Source organism: Mus pahari, chromosome 5 (genome assembly GCF_900095145.1).
Source record: "Mus pahari chromosome 5, PAHARI_EIJ_v1.1, whole genome shotgun sequence".
NCBI classification, from domain to species: Eukaryota; Metazoa; Chordata; class Mammalia; order Rodentia; family Muridae; genus Mus; species Mus pahari.
The window spans coordinates 67452741-67474404 of record NC_034594.1 but is presented as its reverse complement, the minus strand read 5'-3'; the positions used below and the strand labels follow the sequence as shown (position 1 = coordinate 67474404).

Genomic DNA, 21664 nt, shown 5'->3' with positions numbered 1-21664 from the left:
CTCCATTGGGGGATAGCTCCATTGGGGGATAGCTCCATTGGGGGATAGCTCCATTGGGGGATAGCTTCATTGGGGGGGTAGTTCCATTGGGGGGCTAGCTTCATTGGGGGGGTAGCTCCATTGGGGGATAGCTCCATTGGGGGATAGCTTCATTGGGGGGTAGCTCCATTGGGGGATAGCTCCATTGGGGGATAGCTCCATTGGGGGATAGCTCCATTGGGGGATAGCTCTATTGGGGGATAACTCCACTGGGGGATAGCTCCATTGGGGGGCAGCTCCATTGGGGGATAGCTCCATTGGGGGGCAGCTCCATTGGGGGATAGCTCCATTGGGGGATAGCTCCATTGGGGGCAGCTCCATTGGGGGATAGCTCCATTGGGGGCAACTCCATTGGGGGATAGCTCCATTGGGGGATGACCCCATTGGGGCATAGCTCCATTGGGGGGCAGCTCCATTGGGGGATAGCTCCATTGGGGGATAGCTCCATTGGGGGATAGCTCCATTGGGGGCTACCTCCATGGGGACTATCTGAATTAGTGGCTAACTGGATGGAGAACACCTTCATGACTGGTCTGCTCCATGGGAGGCATACCTCAATGAGTGGATACTTCCATGACAGATACCTTCATGAGGAAAAATCTCCCAAAAGTGATACTTTTGTGAGAGACCCCTGAGGACAGAAGGCCATTTTTACCAATGTGCAGCCACTTCTGCAAACCTGCTGCCAGCAGCAGAGGAATCTCATTTGTCTGGCTGTGGCTCTCATGGTCCTCATGCCAGCTTCAGGAATGAACACTCGAGAAATGAGCCCGTTGTACATAGTATACCATTGCAAGTTGTCGGTGCTTCTTCCGGAACAAAACATGACCAGACTGAGGGCTGCTGGGAAGATCTTTGGGCCCCTGCACAGCACAATCAATTCTGAGAGTTCTTGGTTGATGGTATCACTCAGTCATGGCTAGCCACAATCTTCTCTCAAGTCTCGTGGCCCAAGGAGGAGTCCACATTGAACAATTGGGCTCAAGCCATGGGACGGTGCCACCAACATTCAGAGTGTACGTCCCCTGCTCTCTTAAACCTTCCAGGACTCCATCATGGTCACATCCAAAGACTTGTTTCCTTGTTGATTGTAAATCCTGTTAAGCTGGCAACAAAGAGTAACACCACATAAACTGTCAGATAAGACCAACGAGGGGCAGAAACATCCCGGGGCAAGGAAGAAAGCCAGCAGTGTGAAGACCATATTTAACTGCCCGACTGTGTCCGTGTATGTGAGGATAAAAGAACACTGCTTTCTGTCCCTCAGCTCTGAGAAGAGACAGCTAAGAATGTAACAGAGACAAAGTCAGGTGGCTTCTTAAAAACTGTGCCTCTCCTCAAAAACTGAACAAGGGTCTGGGCTAGAGAGATAACTCTGCAAATAAGAGCAATTGTTGCTCCTGCTGAAGACCTGGGTTTAGTTCCCAGCACCCACATAGTGTCTCACAACCATCCATACAGGTCCTGAGTGACATTTGAGTTGTTCGTGCCTGTCAGGGTTCGAGGAGGCTTTTCTCACCCACACAAAATCAGCAACAGAGCTGAGAGAACCTGAAATGAAAAACCTAAAATTATGATGCTGTGACCCAGATCTGTCTCAGTTTTCCTTGATGATTATGCATTTAACCTTTGTCACAAGGATGCTCCCGGATTTTGTTTCCAAAGCGGCATTGAAGTGACAACACTCCTGGTCACAAGTGGTGGCAAGGTATGGAGTGTGTGTGTAGAAGGGTGGGTGGGGAGCATGCAAATGAAGTTTACCAACAAAGTAAAAATCAGAAGTAAGTGATGTGCTGCACCTATTAGGCTGGTAGAACCTGGAACTCCTTAGCATTGAGGTATGATGAACAGGTATCACACATACAGGCAAACAGCGGAGAACAACGACCGGTTCCCTCAGGAAAGAGCCATGAGGGCGGCCTTCTTCCTTCCAGTTTTAGATCTTGCATGGTGCTGTGGCGGGGGGGGGGGTCGTTTGTGGAACTAATTCCGTGAGGTGGCTTTGCCTCAGGCTCAGGGCAGCAGGAAGATCCAAAGGGTAGTGTGAGTGCCTTCAGGGGAGCCAGCAATCTGGAAGGCATTGGTAGACAGCATGTATACCAAACAGGTCCTGAGTGACATTTGAACAGCTCTGAAGAAATGCAAGGGCTCACACTCCTCACCTGGAAGCACTGGGCTTGTTGGGTACCAAGAACAAGCTTGCTGAGTCATCAAATGATAACATGTGATAGGGATCATGCAAAGTGCAAGGGACAACAAGTGTGACCTCCCTGGCCTGGAGTGGAAGAGGCTGAGCACCCAGATCCATGAGCCAACTCCTCTGAAGGAAAAAAAAGGGTGTGTGTGTGTGTGTGTGTGTGTGTGTGTGTGTGTAAAACTAAGACCCAAGTTCTCACCTCGCACCCACCTGGCCTTTGCCTTCCCAGCTTGATGCATGGCACTCCTGTTTCCCACATGAGATGGGGCTAGCCTTCCCTCTATTCAACACAATCTCCAGCTGCTTGACTGAGCTGAGAACAGCAGGGTCATGGCCAGAAAGTTTCCATTTGACCTATCCAAGTAAAGAATCAGGGGAAAGAAATGCCCTCGGGCTTAAGATGGCAGATTCAAACTTCCTGGAGGAAAACCCTACAGTACCCAATCAAAGAAGTGATGTACTGAATGCTTAGAACAGCGGCCAAAGGAGGAGTTGCTCAATGAAGTCGAAGGCTCTTTGTCAAAGAAAGAAATGCATTTCGAGGGGAAGGCAGCTCATGTAACCGTCAATTATTTCATTACTGCATGGAAAGCCATACTCTATTATGTCATGGGAATGTCTCATGTTCTCTCTTTAAAATCACCAGGATTAGATGTTTCCCAAAACAGCCTCACAATGGTTTTTGCCCTTGAGAACTTGAACTTTTGTTGTGGAAATAACAGCAGGCCTCCAGTTTTGCTTCTATGTTCCTGCCTCAAACACCTGTGGCATGCAGAGCTACACACTGGCTGCAGACAGAGCAGGAAGCACGTTTGAGATGGTATCCTTGGCATGAGGGTGCCCCAGCCCGGTGGCCAACGGTCTCTGCTGCCCTTGGGCCAAGTCCAAGGTCTGTGCAGAGTGCAGCTCGGGCCTTCCTGAGGCTCTTCATTTTGACTTGACATTTTCTCCCTCTGCTTGTCGCTGTGGATCTCGCTTTCCTCCCTGCCCTCTCCTACACACACCTGTATGCCTATGCCCACTGTTCCACACTAACACAGATGAACTTGTCACTCTTCAGAGCCTCACCTCTGCAGCTCAGAGTTCCCACCCACATTCCTCTCTTCTTTTATGTGTGGCTCTGCAGCACCACTGTGCGCCTTCCCAGGAACCACCTCCACCTCCTCTCTTCCTCATCTCCTCTTCCTCCTCTCCCTCTTCCCCTTCCTCTTCCTCTTCCCTTTTCTCCTCCTCCTCTTCTACCCCTTCCTCCTCTTTCTCTTCTCTTTTCTCCTCTTCTTCCTTCTCCCCCTCCTCCTCCCCTTCCTCCTCCCCTTCCTCCTCCTCCTGCTCCTCCTTCTCCTCCTCCTGCTCCTTCTTCTGCTCCTCCTCCTGCTCCTCCTTCTGCTCCTCCTCCTGCTCCTCCTCTTGTTCCCCTCCTTCTTCTATTCCTTCTCTAGATCCTGCTCCTGATCCCCCTCCTCCTCCTTCCTCCTCCCCCTGCTCCTGTCCCTACTCCTCCTTTTCTTCCTGCTCATTCCCCTCCCTTTTTCTCCTCCTTCCTCCTCCTCTTCCTTATCCTTCATCTTCCTCCTGCTCATTCTCTTCTTGGTGCTCCTTCTGCTACTGCTCCTTCCTCCTCCTCTTCTCATCGTCCATTGTTCTGTGGTCACTGGCAGTGTCATCATTGTTGTAATTGGTTTGATTTGATGTTCATAGCTGCCTGGGTTTAGTGTGGTTTCTGTGGCAGGGTTCTCTTGCCTCATCTCTGAGAGGTACAGGGACTGAGTCCCCACACATAGGCTCCTCACTGAGACCCCCACAAATACATCCAGAAGAACTTTGCATCCCAACAGATGCACAGACTGCAGCTCAGAAATGCCAGAGCCTCAGAAAAGCCACATGGCAAGAGACTCCAAACGGTCACCACTCCCTGGAAAACAACCCGAAAACACACTGCATGTGCCTGTAGGCATCACAGCTTCCAACAGAAACCCCAAAAGCCAAGGGAAAAAATTAAAGTAGGTAGAAGGTAGGAAGACCACCAATACAGAGTCAATGATGTGAAGTGGCTCTATCACCAAAGACAGTCTACAAAGTCAGTGAAACCCCACTCAAAATTCCACTGACATTCTGCACATAAACAGATAAAAAAAAATCATAAAATCCGTACAAAAGCACAAAAGCCACAGGCAACCCAAATAGTCCTGAACAACAACAAATATATTGCTATATTGCTGAAGGCATCACAATAGCCCGAACTGACCTGTGCCCTAGGTGGGCTTCTTAACCAGTGAGCTTTCCTTTAATATGAGCCTCGCCAGTCAGATGAGCCCCCTCTCCAGCTCTGAGCCCCAATGTGTCAAGGACTAAACTCTTTCCTGGCGCTGAGAGGCAGGTGGCTTCCTCATCTATCTGCTTGCCAAGCTCTGGTCCTGGGACTCCTCCAGCCCCCAGGAGCACCTGGGCATCTATGCAGAGGTCCATGCCTCTTGCCTCAGGTGTCTCTCCTGGTGAGCAGGAGACTCCCAGCACCTGCAGCCCAGCAAGAGCCTGTGCAAGAAGGGGCCCACCTTTGCCACGCAAAGCACAGGACTCATCTAGAGTCAGAGACTGAACTGGGGTCTAACTAGATAGAGTTTAAGCATTTTCTTTAAGTGGGGCCTTCTGAAATGTGTCCCTTGTGACTAGCTTCCCTCTCTCCCACAGGTAAAGGGCAACGTAGTATTTATTCATCTATGAACTGAGTATGCATGTTTTATATTATGCTTTCACCCAGTAAGTATCTGTGATGGGCAGAAATGCTGGCTCCAGGACTAAGGGACATTCCCACTGTTCATAACTCTCTGCCTGCTGGGAAGTGGGGGATGCTCATAGGAAGAAGGACTCATGAGAGCACAGACGAAATCCAGCAATGCTTGGGTGTAAAGCTGACTGCTGGGGATTCCTGGGAGAGAAAAGCCTGAGTCCAAAATCATCAGAAAGCATTGGCAACCATTAAGAGGGGTCAGGAGAAAGGAGGGGCAAGGAAAGAGTGTACTACTGCACACAGTATCCTCCTCCACATGGCTACAGCAGCATCCTCTCCATGGCTGCAGCACTGTCAGGAGTGAGGAAGAGGCCTGGGGACCAGGGCTGGGAAGGCTGCTTGCAGCCAGCAACAGGCTGGGACTTGGTCCCATGGGGACAGAGCCAACAAGGAGCTTCAGGACAGATGTCTCAGGGCATCCATTGAAGGAAGTCTTAAGGTTGGTCATATCTGTGCCTGAGTTCCTTCTGGCGGGACAGAGAGGGAGGCCCCAAGTATACAAGCAAGGGACCAGTCAGATGACTGAGGTAAGAAAACAGATCTCAGGAAGTGCAGGTGTTCCAACAGGTGTGATTTGGTGACCATTTACCTATGAAAGTAGGTGGGGGAAACTGTGGGGATTGGAGGTACAAAGGTCATATGGTCTCCAGGGAGTGTGGACACAGTGGTTAGTGCTGCCGTGGAGCCCAGCACTAGAACCCAGAAAAAGAAGGGCTGTCAGGTCTCCAGTGTCTGGAGACCTCACAGCATCCCCAGTGCAGAAAGTCTCATGACAACAAGCAGCCCCTCCTAATGTTGGTGCTACGCACATGTAGTACACTTAAAGACTTTGTGGTCCCAGTGGCTGGCATGCTTCCTTTGATCCAACTTGACAGTAACAATAACCACAGCATTTGTCACCAGAAACTATTGATATGATAGAAACTCCAGATGAGTCTGTAGATCTGGCTCTTATAATCAGAACAGAGGGACAGCGGGGCTCAGAGCAGAGCTATCCACCACACAGCTGGCAGATGGCAGTCTCCTGTCTCAACATGCAGAATTGACAGAAGATGCCAAGGGCTCTCCGAAGTGGGGAGTCATGGTTGAGAGTTCTCCAGGTCCCGACTCCATAGAGGAAGGTAGTTCATTCCCAGGTAGGAAGTGGCTGTGACTGATTCCCAGGCTCGGGGACAGGATAAATGAGAATCAGGAAGGGCACTGATACACACAGAAGCCCAGAAGCTCGGGGTGAAGAGAAACTCAAAGCTCAGCTATGGGGACACTGGGAAGGGATGCAGACAGGATCTGAGCTGAGGGTGCAGCATTCAGACNGCCCTGAGCAAGTCTGTACAAGGCAGCACCGAAACCTGGCCTGTGAACTGTGGGAAAGCCACCATGCAGAGACCATGCCTGTCCTACTGATGTCTCAGCAGCNTGGCCATTCATGCTTCCAGTGCTGGTGTGGCACTCCATGCTCAGATCACTAGCAAGGGAACATCTCTGGTGGACAAGGAAAGACCTCTAGGCCTCTTAGCTAGGGCATGTGTGCCTTTTGCTGTCTGGTCTTAACAGATAAATTGAACCTGTAATTAAGAATATTGTTCTGCTCTGGACAGGAAGAAGATGAGGAATGGAAGATGTCACCAAGTCTTTTCCTTCAATTGATGGAGGAAGGAAATAGCTTATACAAAGGTCAGTCCCAGATAATGAATGGTCCTCAAGGGGTCACCCTGTCTGTGAGTGTGCTAGGTTTCAGTAGGTGGACAGATCTTTAAGTGGACAAGCGTGGTTTGAGCTGTGTTGTGTATATCCAGCAGAAACCTGTCCCTTTCCAGCTTCTTATGATTCCTAAAAGCATAGAGTTGTAGTGGCTACTGTCCTAGTTTAACAAAAAAAAAAAAAACCCTGGGAAAGAAAGGACTGATTCCAGCTTATAGTCTGCCATGAAGAGAAATCAGGGCAGCCACTCAAGGCAGGAACCTGGAGGGAGGAACTGAAGCAGAGTCCATGTAGGAGCACTACTTACTGGGGCTTGCTCCTGATGGCTGCTTCAACTTGCTTTTTTATAATAGTACCACCTGTTCAGGGAATGACACCGCCCACAGTGGGCTGGGCCCTCCCACAATAATCATTAACCAAGAAATGTCCACCTAGACTTGGCTACAGGCCAACCTGATGGACGCATTTCTAAAACTAAGACTCCCTCTTCCCAGATGATTCTAGCTTATGTTAAGCTGGTGAAAAAAATAAATAAACTAACCAGCATAGTTAGGTGTTCATTATTAACTTGGCACAACCCAAAATCACCTGGGAGAGTCTCAAAGAATTATCTAGATGAGGCCAGCCCATGAACATGTCTGTGGAGGGCTGTCTTGATCATGTTCATTGGTATGAGAAGAGCCATGCCACTGGCTTGAAGCCCTGGACTGTATGAGTAGAGAGGGCTTGCTGGGTGAGAGCAAGGTAGTATGGGTAACTTGTTTCTCCCTGCTCTTGACTGTGAATATGTCCTGACTGTTCAGCTGAGCTCTTCCTTTGACTTCCCTACACTGATGGAATGTAGCCAAATAAATCCTTCCTTCCCTAAGCTGGTTTTTTAGTTTGGTTGGTTTTGGGGTTTCTTTGTTTGTTTTTTTGTTTTTGTTTTGTTTTGGTCAGGGTATTTATCACAGCAATAGAAATGAAACCGGGAAAACTGAGGAGAAACACACACGCACAGGCTGGAAATGTTCTAGAACTTTCCCCAGTTTTGCACCCCTCAGCTGACCACGCTCTTGTTTAGTGGCATGGAGAAAGGGATTACATTAAGGAAATGAATTTCATATGTACAAATCTTAATCCTCTCAGACCAAGACCCGTCTCAGTTCTGACAATTGCTTTGTCTATGGTTCAATTCCATTAGCGTAGCCAGAACCTGGCAGGGTGTGTGAGCGGATGGGCTCTCCCCTTGCAGAGATCTTCATCATAATTTGCCAGGACTGTTATCCAACTCCTTAGTTTCACCATACCCTTGGGATAAATCTTAACAGCAAACTATTGGCCAGTGTGACCCTGGTCCATAATACTGTTGTAGAAATTTCTGAGAAATGTAATAATGATATAAAGAAAAATGTCTTCAAATGTCAGTTAATCATGGACCTCCTCCTCAATCTGAGTTGGATCTGGACAACAATGGATCAGGGAGAGAGAGAGAGAGAGAGAGAGAGAGAGAGAGAGAGAGAGAGAGAGAGAGAGAGAGAGAGAGAGAGAAGTGAAAGAGAGAGGCATAGAGTGGGAGATAAATTGATAGATAGAAATAGATAGGTGGGTAGATAGATAGTAGATAATTATTAGATAGATGGATAGACATGTACATATTTAATATTGATTCAAGGTGTTTATTCCAGTAATTTGAGTTATATCCTTAACAACAATTTTATTATTGTTACACTATAATATAGTTGCACTGAAACATAATATTTGCTATGCTAAATGTATTCTAGCATGTACTCACTAACAGACCACTAGAGGCAGGGTCTCTAAGGATTTCAGAGACAACCATGATGCTGTTACCATATGGCACCTGAGTTCATTAAGGAGGAAGAAAGTCAAAGGGATCAAGTGACATTTATCAGGTGCCCAAAGCATGCAAAGACAAATGTTTTCTGTGCCATGTCATTCAGTCTTCGTAGGAACCAGAAAACGAACACAGTCCCTTGTCAGGAAGGACCATCGAGAAGCCTACTGTTTAAAGTTTGAGATTTCATCCAAATGTTTACATGCAATGGAGCAGAACAGTTGCCATCAAAAACATCCACCCACTCACACACATACTCGGCAAACTCTGTCTCCGCCATGTTGGATACGATACTGATCTGAAGACCCAAAAATGACGTCAGCTATCAGCACACCTACATGGCTTTGTGTATTACAGTGGCAGATGGGAGGGCCCAAGCTGGGGCAGCTATGTGAATTAGGATGAAAGCAAGGATGTGTCCTAAGCAGTCAGGACCTTCAGTAATCCTCTCTGCAAGTCCAGGCCTGACTGGGGTCCCACTGGTGTGCAGGTGTAATGTATACAAGAATGGTGATTGGCAAGACACTGCACTGCTCAGTCTTGTCTCCCCCCCCACCCCACACACCCCACACACACACCCCGCTTTTCACCAACCTGTGTGTCCTGCTCGGTCATTGTCTCCCGCCAGCCTTCAGGATGCTTTCCACACAGAGGAGCCAAGTCAAGTCACATTCATTTTCTCCTGGGCCCCCTCCTGGGAGCCCCCCATACCCTCACAACCATGGTGGACCCACCCCCATCTCTGCTCACTGCCAGCCACACTCTTGCCTTCTCCACTCTCCCTCAGTTTGGTGGCACCATCATCCACGATATCTTGGGCAGGAAAGACTCCAGTGCAGGGGGCCCTGGGCCCCTGCTCACCCTCAGAATTTGGAAGGCCGGACTCCTCCCTTCCCTTTTCTCACAACTCTTCAGAGAAAAGGAAGGCAGAGGAAGACATGTTGGGGGAGGAATCCTCCCTCATAACACTAGGCACTCAGAAGCTCCCGTCTGAGCGCAAGGAGCTTACTGTGCGGAACTGAGGCAGCGACACACAAGGTCGCATCTCCTGCCCAGCACATCCCACAGCAGCTGTGAGCCCCCAGCTCCTCGTCCTCACAAGGCTTGTCCCTCAGGCCTTGTGCCAAGAAGGCCTCCCTGGGGGTCTCTGCAGAGTGGCAGTCTCCTCTCTACCTGCGCCCCACGCTGTCCCTTTGTACCCATCTCAGATACCAAACAATGTATGTGTGGCTTCCCACAGTGGGGTTCAAGTCCCAAAGGACCTGTCACTTCCTTGCCTTGGAAGCAAGGCCTGGTCCTTATTAATTAACACTGAATTTACTTTCTTCCTGAGGGAGGGGGCACAGAAATGATATCAGACGGTGTGACCCGGAGGCAGATGGCACAAGAATTTCATTTTCACGGTGTTTTTTAACACCCTTGCAAGCACTGTGTGAGCGTTTCTTTTTGACAAAAAAAGCAAAACTGAATTTGGGGTGGCAGGGGTGGGGGTTGGAGGGGAGAGAGTTGGTATTCCCATGGGAAGCCAGGTCTTGCAACCTGCAACATCCGGCCTTAACCATCACAATCGAATCGAATCGGCACAATCTGTTAGCACGAAATCCAAGAAATGGGGAGAAGCCTCAAGCGGCTGTCAGCTGGAGGCCTGGGTTGTCGTCCTCCAGGTCTTCAGTAGCTTAAATAGGGATCTCTTCATCCTCCAGACCCTTTCATTAAAACCAAAGGTTGGCCTTCTCAAATAATACATTAGCATTTTAATCACTAAGATTAAGCCCCACTCCAGCCCTCTTCACCAGCCCACCCTCCCCTTCCCTTCCATGTGAAAGGGCCCTGGCCTGCTTTTCACAGTCTTGGGATAAAAAGCTCTTTCTAGCTGCAGGAGACTGAGGGCACCAAGTGCCCTCTGAGGGTCCCAAACCGCTTCCTGCATTTACAAATGCCCATGAAATTCCTGGAGGGATTGAAAGTGCCCTGTGCAGAAGTGTCATGAGAAAGCAACATTTCGATGGCAAACCCTGCCCACTGAGACCTTGCAGGGGCGAGATCAGAGGGCTCCTTGTAAGGAGCTGTATTATGAAGCAGAGACTCCAGTGTGTGACCATGTCACTGTGACCGCTACAGGCGTCCCCGAGTTGTGGCTCCCTCCCTGCTAAGTATTCCATGCTTCTTCTATTACTGAAAGCCTTGTTCCCAGAGCTGCGGAGTCTCTCTAGCAACACTAAGAACTGGGTCCCTGTAAATAGCAAGGCAGCTTTGCTCTCTGATGCCTTAAACAGGTAAACTGTGTGGTGGTTGAATACTCACCAAAGGCTGCAAGCTGGAAACCTCCCGGGTAGTTATCATTAGTAAGTGGCACTTTATAACACACTGAAGCTCCTTTCAGTGTTGTCAGGAGAAACATAAGATTTCTTTTTAACACAGAGAAGGAAGCCAGTGGGCCAGGCATGGAGATCACTCCTGTCAGCTTAGAAGGCTAAAATAGAAGACCTAGGTCAAGACAAGCTTGGACTACGTTGTGAGACCTTGCCTCAGAAAAGGCGGTGTCTGTAAGCCCGACATTTAGAAGACTGTGTTTCAGGAAATGAGCTTATTAAGAGTAAATGCAACTTTTGTTCTTCTGCGGTAATTGTTGTCTGGGAGGCTTACTGCCCCCATCTGCTAACCTAGACCTGGTCCTGGAAGCTTCTCGCCTCTGGACAGTCTAATGTAAGCCTAGGATGTTTTCAGCCTCTGAGACTTGTTTCTGAATAAGCTCACCGTTTCGTTTCTGGTTCTTTCTGAGCTCTGGCTGGCTCGTTCAACTCAGCTATTCTGGCTCAACCTCCTCCCCCAGCTGATTTACTCAATCTGGCTTCTCGCAGCTTCTCCTTAATTGCTCTGCTTGACCGAAAACTATTTCTGCCAATCTGTTCTGATCCTCTGACTCCTCCTCATTCCCTGGCTCATTCCATCTTCACCCGTGACTGGCCCGTTCTCTCTTTACTCTCTGTAAAACTTTCCCCCATAACACTGCCTCCCTCCCCTCTCTGTGCTGTTCTACTGTCCCTCTCAACTCTACTGCCTCTCTCTCTTCCTGTATTCATTGTCTGTCCCTTAAGTTGCTTCCCTTTCCTCTCTCATCTCAGGAGAGTTGGGCATATCCTATTCTGTCAGGCCTTTCGTGACTCTCCTCACTTTATCTGCCACTCAATCAGACATCACTTTCAAACACGGCAGCTTCCTTCTACACACTCACTTTAGCTTCGTTGTTTGGGATTAAAGGTATCTGCTAAAGGTGTGTGCTAAGGGCTGACCCTCAACACAACTAGAAACAGGACTTTTCATAGATAACACAGTCTTCGGGCTCACAGTGTGGCCAATATCCTGCAGCAATTAAAAATAATTTTATTTACTCCTTGACCCTTTCATGTATGTATAAGCTGTGTTTTGATCATATCGGCTCCCTTCTCCCTCTCTCCCTCAGTCCCTCACCAGGTCCCCTCTCACCTCCATGTTTCCCTTTTTTTGTGTGTATTCTACTGAGTCAACAGTGCTTCTCACATGTACGTGGGTGTGGTAGCACCCACCCACTGTGTGGCCACAGCAGTAGTACCCCAAAGGAAAACGACACCCCCGAGCAGCCATAAACTTCCAATAGATCCTTAGCTAGGGATCGATTAGCTTAGTGGTGCTTACCGAGCCTCTCCCGACCCGTGCTGAAATGCTGATCCTGTGCAGCTGTTGTGAACTCATGAGTGTGTAGTGCCAGGGAAATGTTAGTGATCCCCACAAAACCAGACAGGAACCGATCTAATGTAACTCACAGCAGGGTCTTTATTCTAGCTCAAGCCCCTCCAATGCTCTGCTGTCACGCAGGACGTTTTGGTGGTGGTAGAGCCCCGAATGTGTATCTGGGAAAAGCTTTAGAGTAAGCAGCAAGCAGGGAGTATGTGGGCAAGCATCTAATTAGAAAGCTACTGTGGCCTTTAATATAATTGACTGGTGCTGGGAGTCATATCATAAACTTAATTTCAGCTCCCCTCTGCATTGGTGGTCATTAGGCGGAGACTGGGCTTGTAATTTGGGGTGCAGATTTGTTAGGGGAATAACCTGGAGACACTGGTCTTATTGAGGGTGTCACCTGGAAACACTGGTCTTGTTAGGGATTAACCTAGAGATGACTGGAGCAAGGCTTGAGTTTTATGTGGGGATGGGGGTGGGGGTAGGGAGTGCAACTTGTAAACTAATGCTAGGTACCAGCCTGTTAGTTTACCTGAGTTCAAACTTAGATCAGGTTTTCTAAAATGGAGTCTAAACTTAAAAGATTTGGCATCTCAGGTGCAATGGCTATGTCTTATCCAGAAGCCAGAATTTTGTAGCTCTCATCTCCATATTCCTGCTCTCACACTCTTTCCTCTCCTTTCTCCTCAAATGTTCCCTGAGCCTTGGTGAGATTGATACAGTTGCCTGTCTAGCGATGAGCACTCAACAGCCACTTCTTAGCACTCTGCCCATTAGCCGCCGTCCATTTCAGACAGACGCTTCTCTCACCAGGGTTAAGGGTAGCCCTAATCTGAATACCTAAGCCAGAATACTTAGAAGGCAGTTGGACAACATGTCCACTTATCAAGACAACAGTAGCAGGTTCCCACTAGGACCCATGACTCCCATAGCCATGGCTTTTGAATCAGGTTTACAGTTTTCGGCATGAACTTCTTTCTGTGGAGCAGTTCTCAAATCCAATCAGGAAGTGGTTGGTTGCCCCACAGTGGCAATGCCAGTGGCACACCAGTGAGCATATCATGCCTCGCAGCTTGAAGGGTTCAACTCTAGGTAAGGCCATGTATGGCTTTTCTTCCCCAGCATCTTTATGAAAGCCAGCCCTCAGGGAGCAAGCTTCCTGGAGAACTCCAGCTTTCTTTCTGTATGTCTTCACAGCAGAGTCTTACCACACGGTTATGATGGGCAACCAAAAGAAATGGTCATAGCCTGTGTTGCTTTCACAGGGTCTATGGGGCTTCATTGACCAACAACTTCTTATAGGAAGCTACCCCACACCGGACAGTGGCATTTTCATCTAATAACATATGTCTTCTTGCATAAGCAAGGTACCCTTCTTCGCCAGGCTTGTCCCCTACCAGTCCAGATGATGATACACCCTGAACTTCAGTTTCAACTCTTTTATCACCTTCAAACTAGCTTCCTTCCAGTGGTACTATTCATGCCCCCTCCCCACCCTAGCATCCATCCTGCGCTGTGGATCAAGTCACTGAGACACTTCTCATACAGTTGCCCTGTCTAGGGGAGGGCACGTAAAAGAACTAGATCAGTGACAAATGCAACAGTTGGAAATAAAAGTCCATTTTCTTGTGAGTCCACATTCTGCATTTTCGAGCCCCCGCCTCCTCTCTGACATCACCCACAGGCTTACCCACATACCTTGGTGGTAAAGACTATGTTGTGGTAAAATGAGGACTCTGATAGCCACACCCAGCTCAGCCCTCGTCTTTCTCAAGCAGGACATAGGGGAGGTGAGTGAGAACCCTCACTGGTGCCGGAATCCATCCAGGCTCTGCTCCTGACAACATCATCTGACCACAGTCTGCCTAGGAAGTAAAGTGGGAACACCTCACTTGTGCATGTAGCCACTGGGTTGGTGTCTATAGCTTGCAGGCCTGACACACAGTTTAGAAACTAGTCCTTTGTGTCCATGTCTTCCTGAAGCTATTTCTTTCCAAGGGCTCTTGGCTGAGACCTCCTCAAAATGGTAGGTCACAACTCCTGGTCTAAACAATTCCTCAACTGAGGCTCTGTGCTTGGGAGATTCTAGATTGTAGCAAGCTGACAAAGCCAATCACAACCATGTCTTTACCTGATGCTTTTATGTTTCCTCTTCTCTTCTCTTCTCTTCTCTTCTCTTCTCTTCTCCTCTTCTCTTCTCTTCTCTTCTCTTCTTTTCTCTCTCTCTCTCTCTCTCTCTCTCTCTCTCTCTCTCTCTCTCTCTCTCCCTCTCTCTCTCCTATCATATAATAGGTCTATAAACCCCACGCATGCTTTGGTTTCTTTATTCAAATTCCTGTCCTAGGACAGATTGGTGTGTGTCCAGATTAGAGTAACAGCCCTCATTAACCTAGATATTGAATGTAATTTTTTTTTTGTCCATTTCCTTTTTCTCTGTCCTTGTGGCTTACAGACATGTGGCTGAATAAAGACGAGTCTTGGAATTTCCCTCAGGACTATGACCCAGAAATGATCAAGGAGGAAAAACGAAAGGAATTAGAAATGGAGATAAGGATTCAGGTATGCCTACACTCACCTCCAGTAAGGGGATGGGGGAAGTCATTTACTGCAATGACTATGCTTTTTACAGTTTCCAAACTGATGAGCAAGCCAAGACTTTACCCGGAGGACACACAAGGCAATTCAAAGACATGTGAACATATCATAAGTCCCTTGCATTCTCTCCTAGGTGGATGAGCTTATGAGACAGGAACTGAAAAACCTTAAGCTGGCTGTGAACAGAGAGATGGAAATCCCACCCAAGCAAAAGAAAGGGAAAAAGGTGCGTGTCAAACAAGCAGGGTCAACCTCAAACAGCAGCGCCTGCTGGACGGGTGGCTGCCCCTCGGATGCCTTGCATCCAGTGTGGTGGTTTGAGTAAGGATGCCTCCCCCCTCCCCCTGCCCACACCCCACACCTGGGCTCACATATTTAAATGCTTGGTCATCAAGGAGTGGTTCTACTTGGGAAGGATTGGGAGGTGTGAACTTGTTGGAGGAAGTGTGTCACTTAGGGCTGGGCTTTAAGATTGCAGAAGTCCAAGCCAGACCCAGTGGCTCTCTCTTCTCCTGGTGCCTGTGGGTATTAGTGTAGAACTCTCAGCTATTCTCCAGCACCATGTGTGCCTGCTTGCCCACCATGCTTCCTGCCATGATACAGGACTAAACCTCTGAGACTCTTAGGAAGCCCCAACTAGAGGCTTTCTTTTATAAGTGTTGCCTTGGTCATGGCATCTCTTCACAGCAATAGAACACTAAGACGTCAAGCATCGCTGTGTTGCAGATTTCACTGTTCACCACCCAGTGCTCAAAGATAAGGCCTCTTTATGGAATTAATCCTGCCATCAGAATGGCTCCTCCCCAGGACCAACCCATTACAGATTCACAGCACCCCAGCCCTATAAGAACGAGTATTATCAGAGGGACACAGCAAATGTCCCAATCCCTCCTCCCCCACCTGCTCCTGTAGGGAAAGCCAGTAGTGTCAAGTCGGGTTTGTTAGTAGGAGAATCAGACTGAAAGAAACTCGGAAGATCGGCTCTTACATTGTCACAAATCCATCTCATGGTGGTTTGAGGCAGCCAGGGAAACTGAAGGGTGTACAGTTTGCTCCTTTAGCTTCCTGTTCCCACCGTTATCCCTCACAGACAACCCTGCAACTGGGCTAGAACGCCCAAAAGACAGTAAGTCCAAGATTCCTCCCTGGCAGCGTTATCAAAGATACAAGAAACCTGTGGCTTGGAGATGCTAAGCCACCCAGCCTATGACTCAGGAGTTCAACTGCACTTTGTTGAGTCTTGGCTCCTCGGGACACATAGTCTTAGGATACCTATGTTGGTCCATTTTGTGCAGAACATATGACTTGACTCCAATGTCAGTTAGGTTGTCCCTTGGAGCTCTGTTCTAAAGATACAACTCGCTGGCCTGGTGTAGTCCCCTCTCTTTACAGGACACCTCTGGATGCCCCTTTTCAATCCCTTATGTATCTTTAGCTATAAAAAAAAAAGTGTGCGTCCACAACTAGACATGAAAACTACACTGATCTCAGTGGGAAATGTGTTCTAGAGGTGGCCATAACCTACTCTCAGAGGGCAGGCTTTCTCCTCCTCAGCAGCCAAACCCAGAGCCACACCAGTCTTATTTCCCTTCTCTGACCCCCATCTCATTTCCTGAAATCTACAAGATGCCACTGTGTCACAATTGGCATCGGGTGCTGTCAAGAGCTAGAAGAGTTTGTGCAGTTCCTTTTTGTGTAGCTAGGAGAGTTTGTACAGCCAGGTCCCAGCCCTGGTGACCTAAGGATGAACTTGAAGACAAGCTAAAGCTTAATTGGTAACAAAGAGCCTTATAGGGAGACTAGTAGCCAGGGATGGGACACAGAGGAAGACAGCACGTGACAGTTTCCAGCACTTGCTGGAGTGGTGACTTAGACCTTATCTAACATCCAGATCAATCCTTCCTGAACACAAGTCTGATATGGACATTCTTCATTCATACCCTCTAATGCCACCTCTGTCTTTCAGGAACAGACAATAGTCTTCCTGCGGGAGGTCTTTGGAAACCCCAGAGTGACTCTTGTTTCTTTGCATATCAGGACACTCTGGGGCGTGTCTTACTTGAGCTTCAATAATGGGTGGGTGCTGTATTCACTGGGGACACCTTGTTAATATCTTTCTTCTACTTAAGGGCTATGAATGTAGGAATGTGTAGACATTAGTAACCTTCTCTGGCTCATAGCAAACCCTAATTGTATATTATTGTATGGATGGACTAATTGTTAAGTCTAGCTCCTCTGTGGATTGGGCCCTATAGACTTAAATGAGTATTGGAATGTCATACTCCAGCCTCCAGAGAAAGTGAAAAAGATAGAAAAGTCAGTAAAAAAAAATTTAAAAAATAAGTTTCCAATATTAATAGAGGAAGGGAGACTTCTAAGCTATTTTTTTAATACAAGGGACTTTCTGAAGGGTTAGGATTATTTTAATTCTATCTATTTATTTATTTAATGTATGTGAGTACACTGTTGGTATCTTTAGACACACACCAGAAGAGGGCTTTGGAGCCCATTATAGATGGTTGTGAGGTTGCTGGGAATTGAACTCAGGACCTCTGGAAGAGCAGTCAGTGCTTTTAACCACTGAGCCATCTCTCCAGCCCACTTCTAAACTAATTTTTATGAGCCCTCTAGCATCCTGAAACCAAACCCAGATAAAGACAGAGCAATAAAAGAAAACTAGGCATCAATATTCCTGATTTACAGGGGCACACATATCTCCAAGGAAACACTAGCAAACTGAATCTGCCAGCACTTACATGCATTTTGCTGCAGGGCCGTGCGATGCAAGGACATGCACAGATAGGTCGCTGTGCCCACCACACTGATGGGGTGGAACTGAAAAGCTTGAATCACTCATTGTTACGATCAATGGCCTTGGTCTTCTGTGTCATTTCAGAGACAGGGGAAAGAATGTGACAGTTCAATATTCTTTAGTGAGAAAAACTCTCAACAAGTTCAGTATAAAAGGAATTTACCTCTCTATAGCACAGATGTGTTTATCAACCCAATGCTATGTTCATAAGAAGATACGGACATACACACAGACAGAGTGACAGACAGGTGGGTTTATATGGAGCAGGACAGAGGACCCAGGCAGCCCTGTGCACAAATACACACAACTAATTTTTGTCAAAGACGCAAAAGCGATTCAAAGGAGAGAGGAAGCCTTCAGGAATCATCCACTCGCTCGTTTTAATGACATCCTTGCTTATTTCTTTCAGAAAAATAAAGGGGGGAAAGGCCGGAGAGGGAAACGGGGAAAGAAGGAAAAAGACCTGACGGCTGACAGGTGAGGGGTCGATTTGTTCAGGGGGACAAATATGGGGAGTGGGCAGTAGAGAAAATAAGAAATGCAGAGATGCACCCCAAATCCCAGAGCAGGCTGGGGCAAGACAGCCCCTCTCAGCCCTACCACGTCCCTTCTGGACAGGGTGTAGGGAGTGGTTGGCACAGGAGAAAGCCCTAGATAGACTCTAGATTAGGAAAAACTATGCGATAGGACCACCTGCCTGGAAGTAAAGCTGCCTGTCGCATCCGAATTCCCGGAACTTTTCAAAATTCTGATATGTTCATGGAAGTCAGGAGGCTAGTGTTTATTAAAAATGGCTTAGGAAATAACATCATGAAACCTCAGAACATGCAAGCTGAGGTCCTTCTGGACAGAGAGAGCCTCCTGTCCTTTACAGCATTACCCCACTCCCCCATCTACCCTCTCCCCATCCCCTCACCTCCCCACCACACACACACAGAGAGAGAGAGAGAGAGAGAGAGAGAGAGAGAGAGAGAGAGAGAGAGAGAGAGACCGAGAGAGACCGCCCCTGCACACTCCTTTCTGCTTGCTGAAGGACCTGTACAGGCTGAGTCTCCAAAGCAGGGATGTCTGTAGTCCTTGAGTTAGCCCAACTTCAGACTAATACCTGGCTTTAAATGCCTGTGTTTTGTAAGCTCAGCACGTGAGCATGCAGACCTCACAGTGTCAAGTTCAGTTAGCACCCTGCTGGTTGGAGGCCAGGCACCATTCTGAAGCACTCTTCTCTCACTGAGTTTTGCTCACAGGGGACATGAGTGACATCCGTGGGGGAAAGAAGCCTACCTGGATTCTATGTTAGTCCCTCTGCAGTCGCCCCTGAGGAAGCCAGAGTACCCCACAGCTGGTGCTCCCTTGGAAGTAGCCCCCCCCCTTGAGGTTACATTGTTTGGCTGGCTGGTGCCTATGAGGTTCCCCAGTGCTCTCATTCACGGAAAGACAGACATCTGTCATTGCATCAATGTTGAAACTGCCAAGACAGAGATGAATGGTTATTTTGAGGAGGTTCTGGCCAGGCAGACCCTAGAAGAACAGGCGTGTTTCAGGGGCTTTTATATCATGACTTCCTCCATGTCCTTGCCTTGATTCCAAAGCAGAGTGAAGTAATAAGAAACCAAGAGCTAATACCAGGTCCTCCCGTATGACCCCTGCTCCTAGTGAAAAGTATTCACCCACCTTCCGTTGCCTTTGCAGTATCACCAGATACAATGGTGCTGACCAGCATGACCACAGAGGAATAATGGACAATGACTGCTAGACACTGAAGGTGTTCTGGCATCCTTCCTTGCACTTGAATCTGTCATAAATAAGTTAGAGGCAATCTGTTCTAGTTTCCTTTCTGATACTATGATAAAAGACACTCTGACCAAGAACGGTTTAGGAAAAAAGAGGGCTACTTCAGCTTAAAACTCCAGGTCATAGTCCATCATTGAGGGAAATCAGGACAGGAACTTGAAGGTGAGCCTGCTTATTATTCCACACAGTATTAACTCCAGCCAAATCTAGGACCACCTCCCTAGGGCATGGGAGCCCACAGTGGGCTGAAAACTCCTATATCAAATTTTGATTAAAAATAGTTCCCCACAGGTCACTCTGATCGAGATGACCCTTCAATTGAGACTCCCTTCTCTGATGATTCTTTTTTATTTTATTTTTATTTATTTACTTATTTATTTATTCTATTTATGTGAGTACATGGTAGCTGTCTTCAGACACACCAGAAGAGGGCAGCAGATCTTATTACAGATGGTTGTGAGCCACCATGTGGTTGCTGGGAATTGAACTCAGTACCTGTGGAAGAGCAGTCAGTGCTCTTAACCGTTGAGCCATCTCTCCATTCTCCTCTAATGACTCCTTTTTTTTTTTTTTTGGTTTTTCGAGACAGGGTTTCTCTGTATAGCCCAGGATGTCCTGGAACTCACTTTGTAGACCAGGCTGGCCTGGAACTCAGAAATCCACCTGCCTCTGCCTCCCAAGTGCTGGGATTAAAGGCCTGTGCCACCACTGCCCGGCCTCTGATGACTCTTAAGCTGTGTCACTAGAGGGTTAAAGCTGACTAGAACACAGCTCCTGGGTGAAAAGATATGAGACCGTGATTTCCATTCATGTCAATGTCCAGCAATATAAATCCACTGGCAACCACCTCATCCCTTAGACTTTAATCCTAAAGACCAGCCTCTAGGATCCTGTTAGCTCTGCAGCAACACTGCAAGACAACTTCTGTTTCTCTCATCAAACCAAGAAACCTTTAAACCAGTAAAGTCATTATACTTTAAGGCCATTTTCAAATTGGAATTCTTGTTTCCATATCAGAAGTTCATTTAACTATGAAAAGAAATCCAAATACAGGCTTGGGTCTGGAAATTCTTAATATAGTTTCATCATGTTAGAGAATCTTTTTCAGTTTCGTGTTAATATTTGATGTCTACATTACACGTTTACATTAAGCACGTATTCCTGTGGAAATACTTGGCACTTCCGTGACACTGTTTGGGTCCTGTCACTCCAACTGTCACAGCAATCAAACCTTCCTCTGTTGTCCACAGAGGGTACAATATTTTAAATATGATTGGTCTGTGTTTGCCTAGTTTCAGTTGAGGCCTAGGGTCTCTGAACTGAAACTGCCCTGGTGGGATTCAGCTTGACTCTAACGTAACATTCTTGGTTTTTTTTTTAAAGATCATCTTAATCATGTTCATTCGAACCACTGTACAGTGAGAAAGCTTTTTCTGTACAGTTACAATTTTTATTTCCAACAAATAAAAGGCAAGACTAGGCTGGCAAGACAGAGAAAACAAAAGGATAAGCTGTCCCAAAGGATCTAATTGAATGATATTCAAGCTTAACCTACTGCATTTCTGTGAGCCAAACCCCAGTTAACATCATCAGGGACTTCTCCCATCAGGCAGAATACCGTGACTATCATTTTCAGCTGTTATAAATTATCCGTGTCCTGGCTGTCTGCCCAAGCCCCTCTTTGACAAGTGTGTTGTGGTGGTGGTGGTTTAGGCATGCATATATAACACAGAACCACACCTTCCCAACACACACACACACACACACACAGAGAGAGAGAGAGAGAGAGAGAGAGAGAGAGAGAGAGAGAGAGAGAGAGAGAGAGAGAGAGAGCTTTGAATAACTTGTCTCCATATATGAATTATCTTCAGACATGAGTTGTGGCAAACACCCTTAATCCCAGGACTCAGGAAGCAGAGGCAGGCAGAGCTTTCTGAGTTCAAAGCCAGCCTGGTCTACACAGTGAATTCCAGGACAGCCAAAGCCACATCATGAGACCCTGTCTCAAACAAAACAAAACAAAACAAAACAAATTATCTTCAGGTGGAGCATGGTGGCACGTGCCTTTAATCCCAGCATTCAGGAGGGAGAGGCAGGTGGATCTCTATGGGCCTGAGGCTAAGTTGATCTACACAGTGAGTTCCAGACAGCCTGGGCTATATAGAGAGACCTTTTGCTCCCCCC

The 21664-nt window shown here is 47.6% G+C and overlaps 1 protein-coding gene across 5 annotated transcripts in view; it reads left to right on the top strand.

The window, feature by feature from the left end:
- Positions 1-21664, top strand: part of Iqca1 (IQ motif containing with AAA domain 1) — a 113905-nt gene that overhangs the window by 56374 nt on the left and 35867 nt on the right. For 4 of the 5 annotated variants that reach the window (XM_029539000.1, XM_021198927.1, XM_029539002.1 and 1 more), the window contains exons 9-12: positions 6623-6698; positions 14735-14841; positions 15011-15103; positions 18099-18166. In XM_029539000.1, the coding sequence (XP_029394860.1) occupies positions 6623-6698; positions 14735-14841; positions 15011-15103; positions 18099-18166 (344 nt within the window). Of the gene's footprint in view, positions 1-6622; positions 6699-14734; positions 14842-15010; positions 15108-18098; positions 18167-21664 lie in introns of all 5 variants that reach the window. The other variant, XM_029539003.1, reaches the window with a different exon arrangement.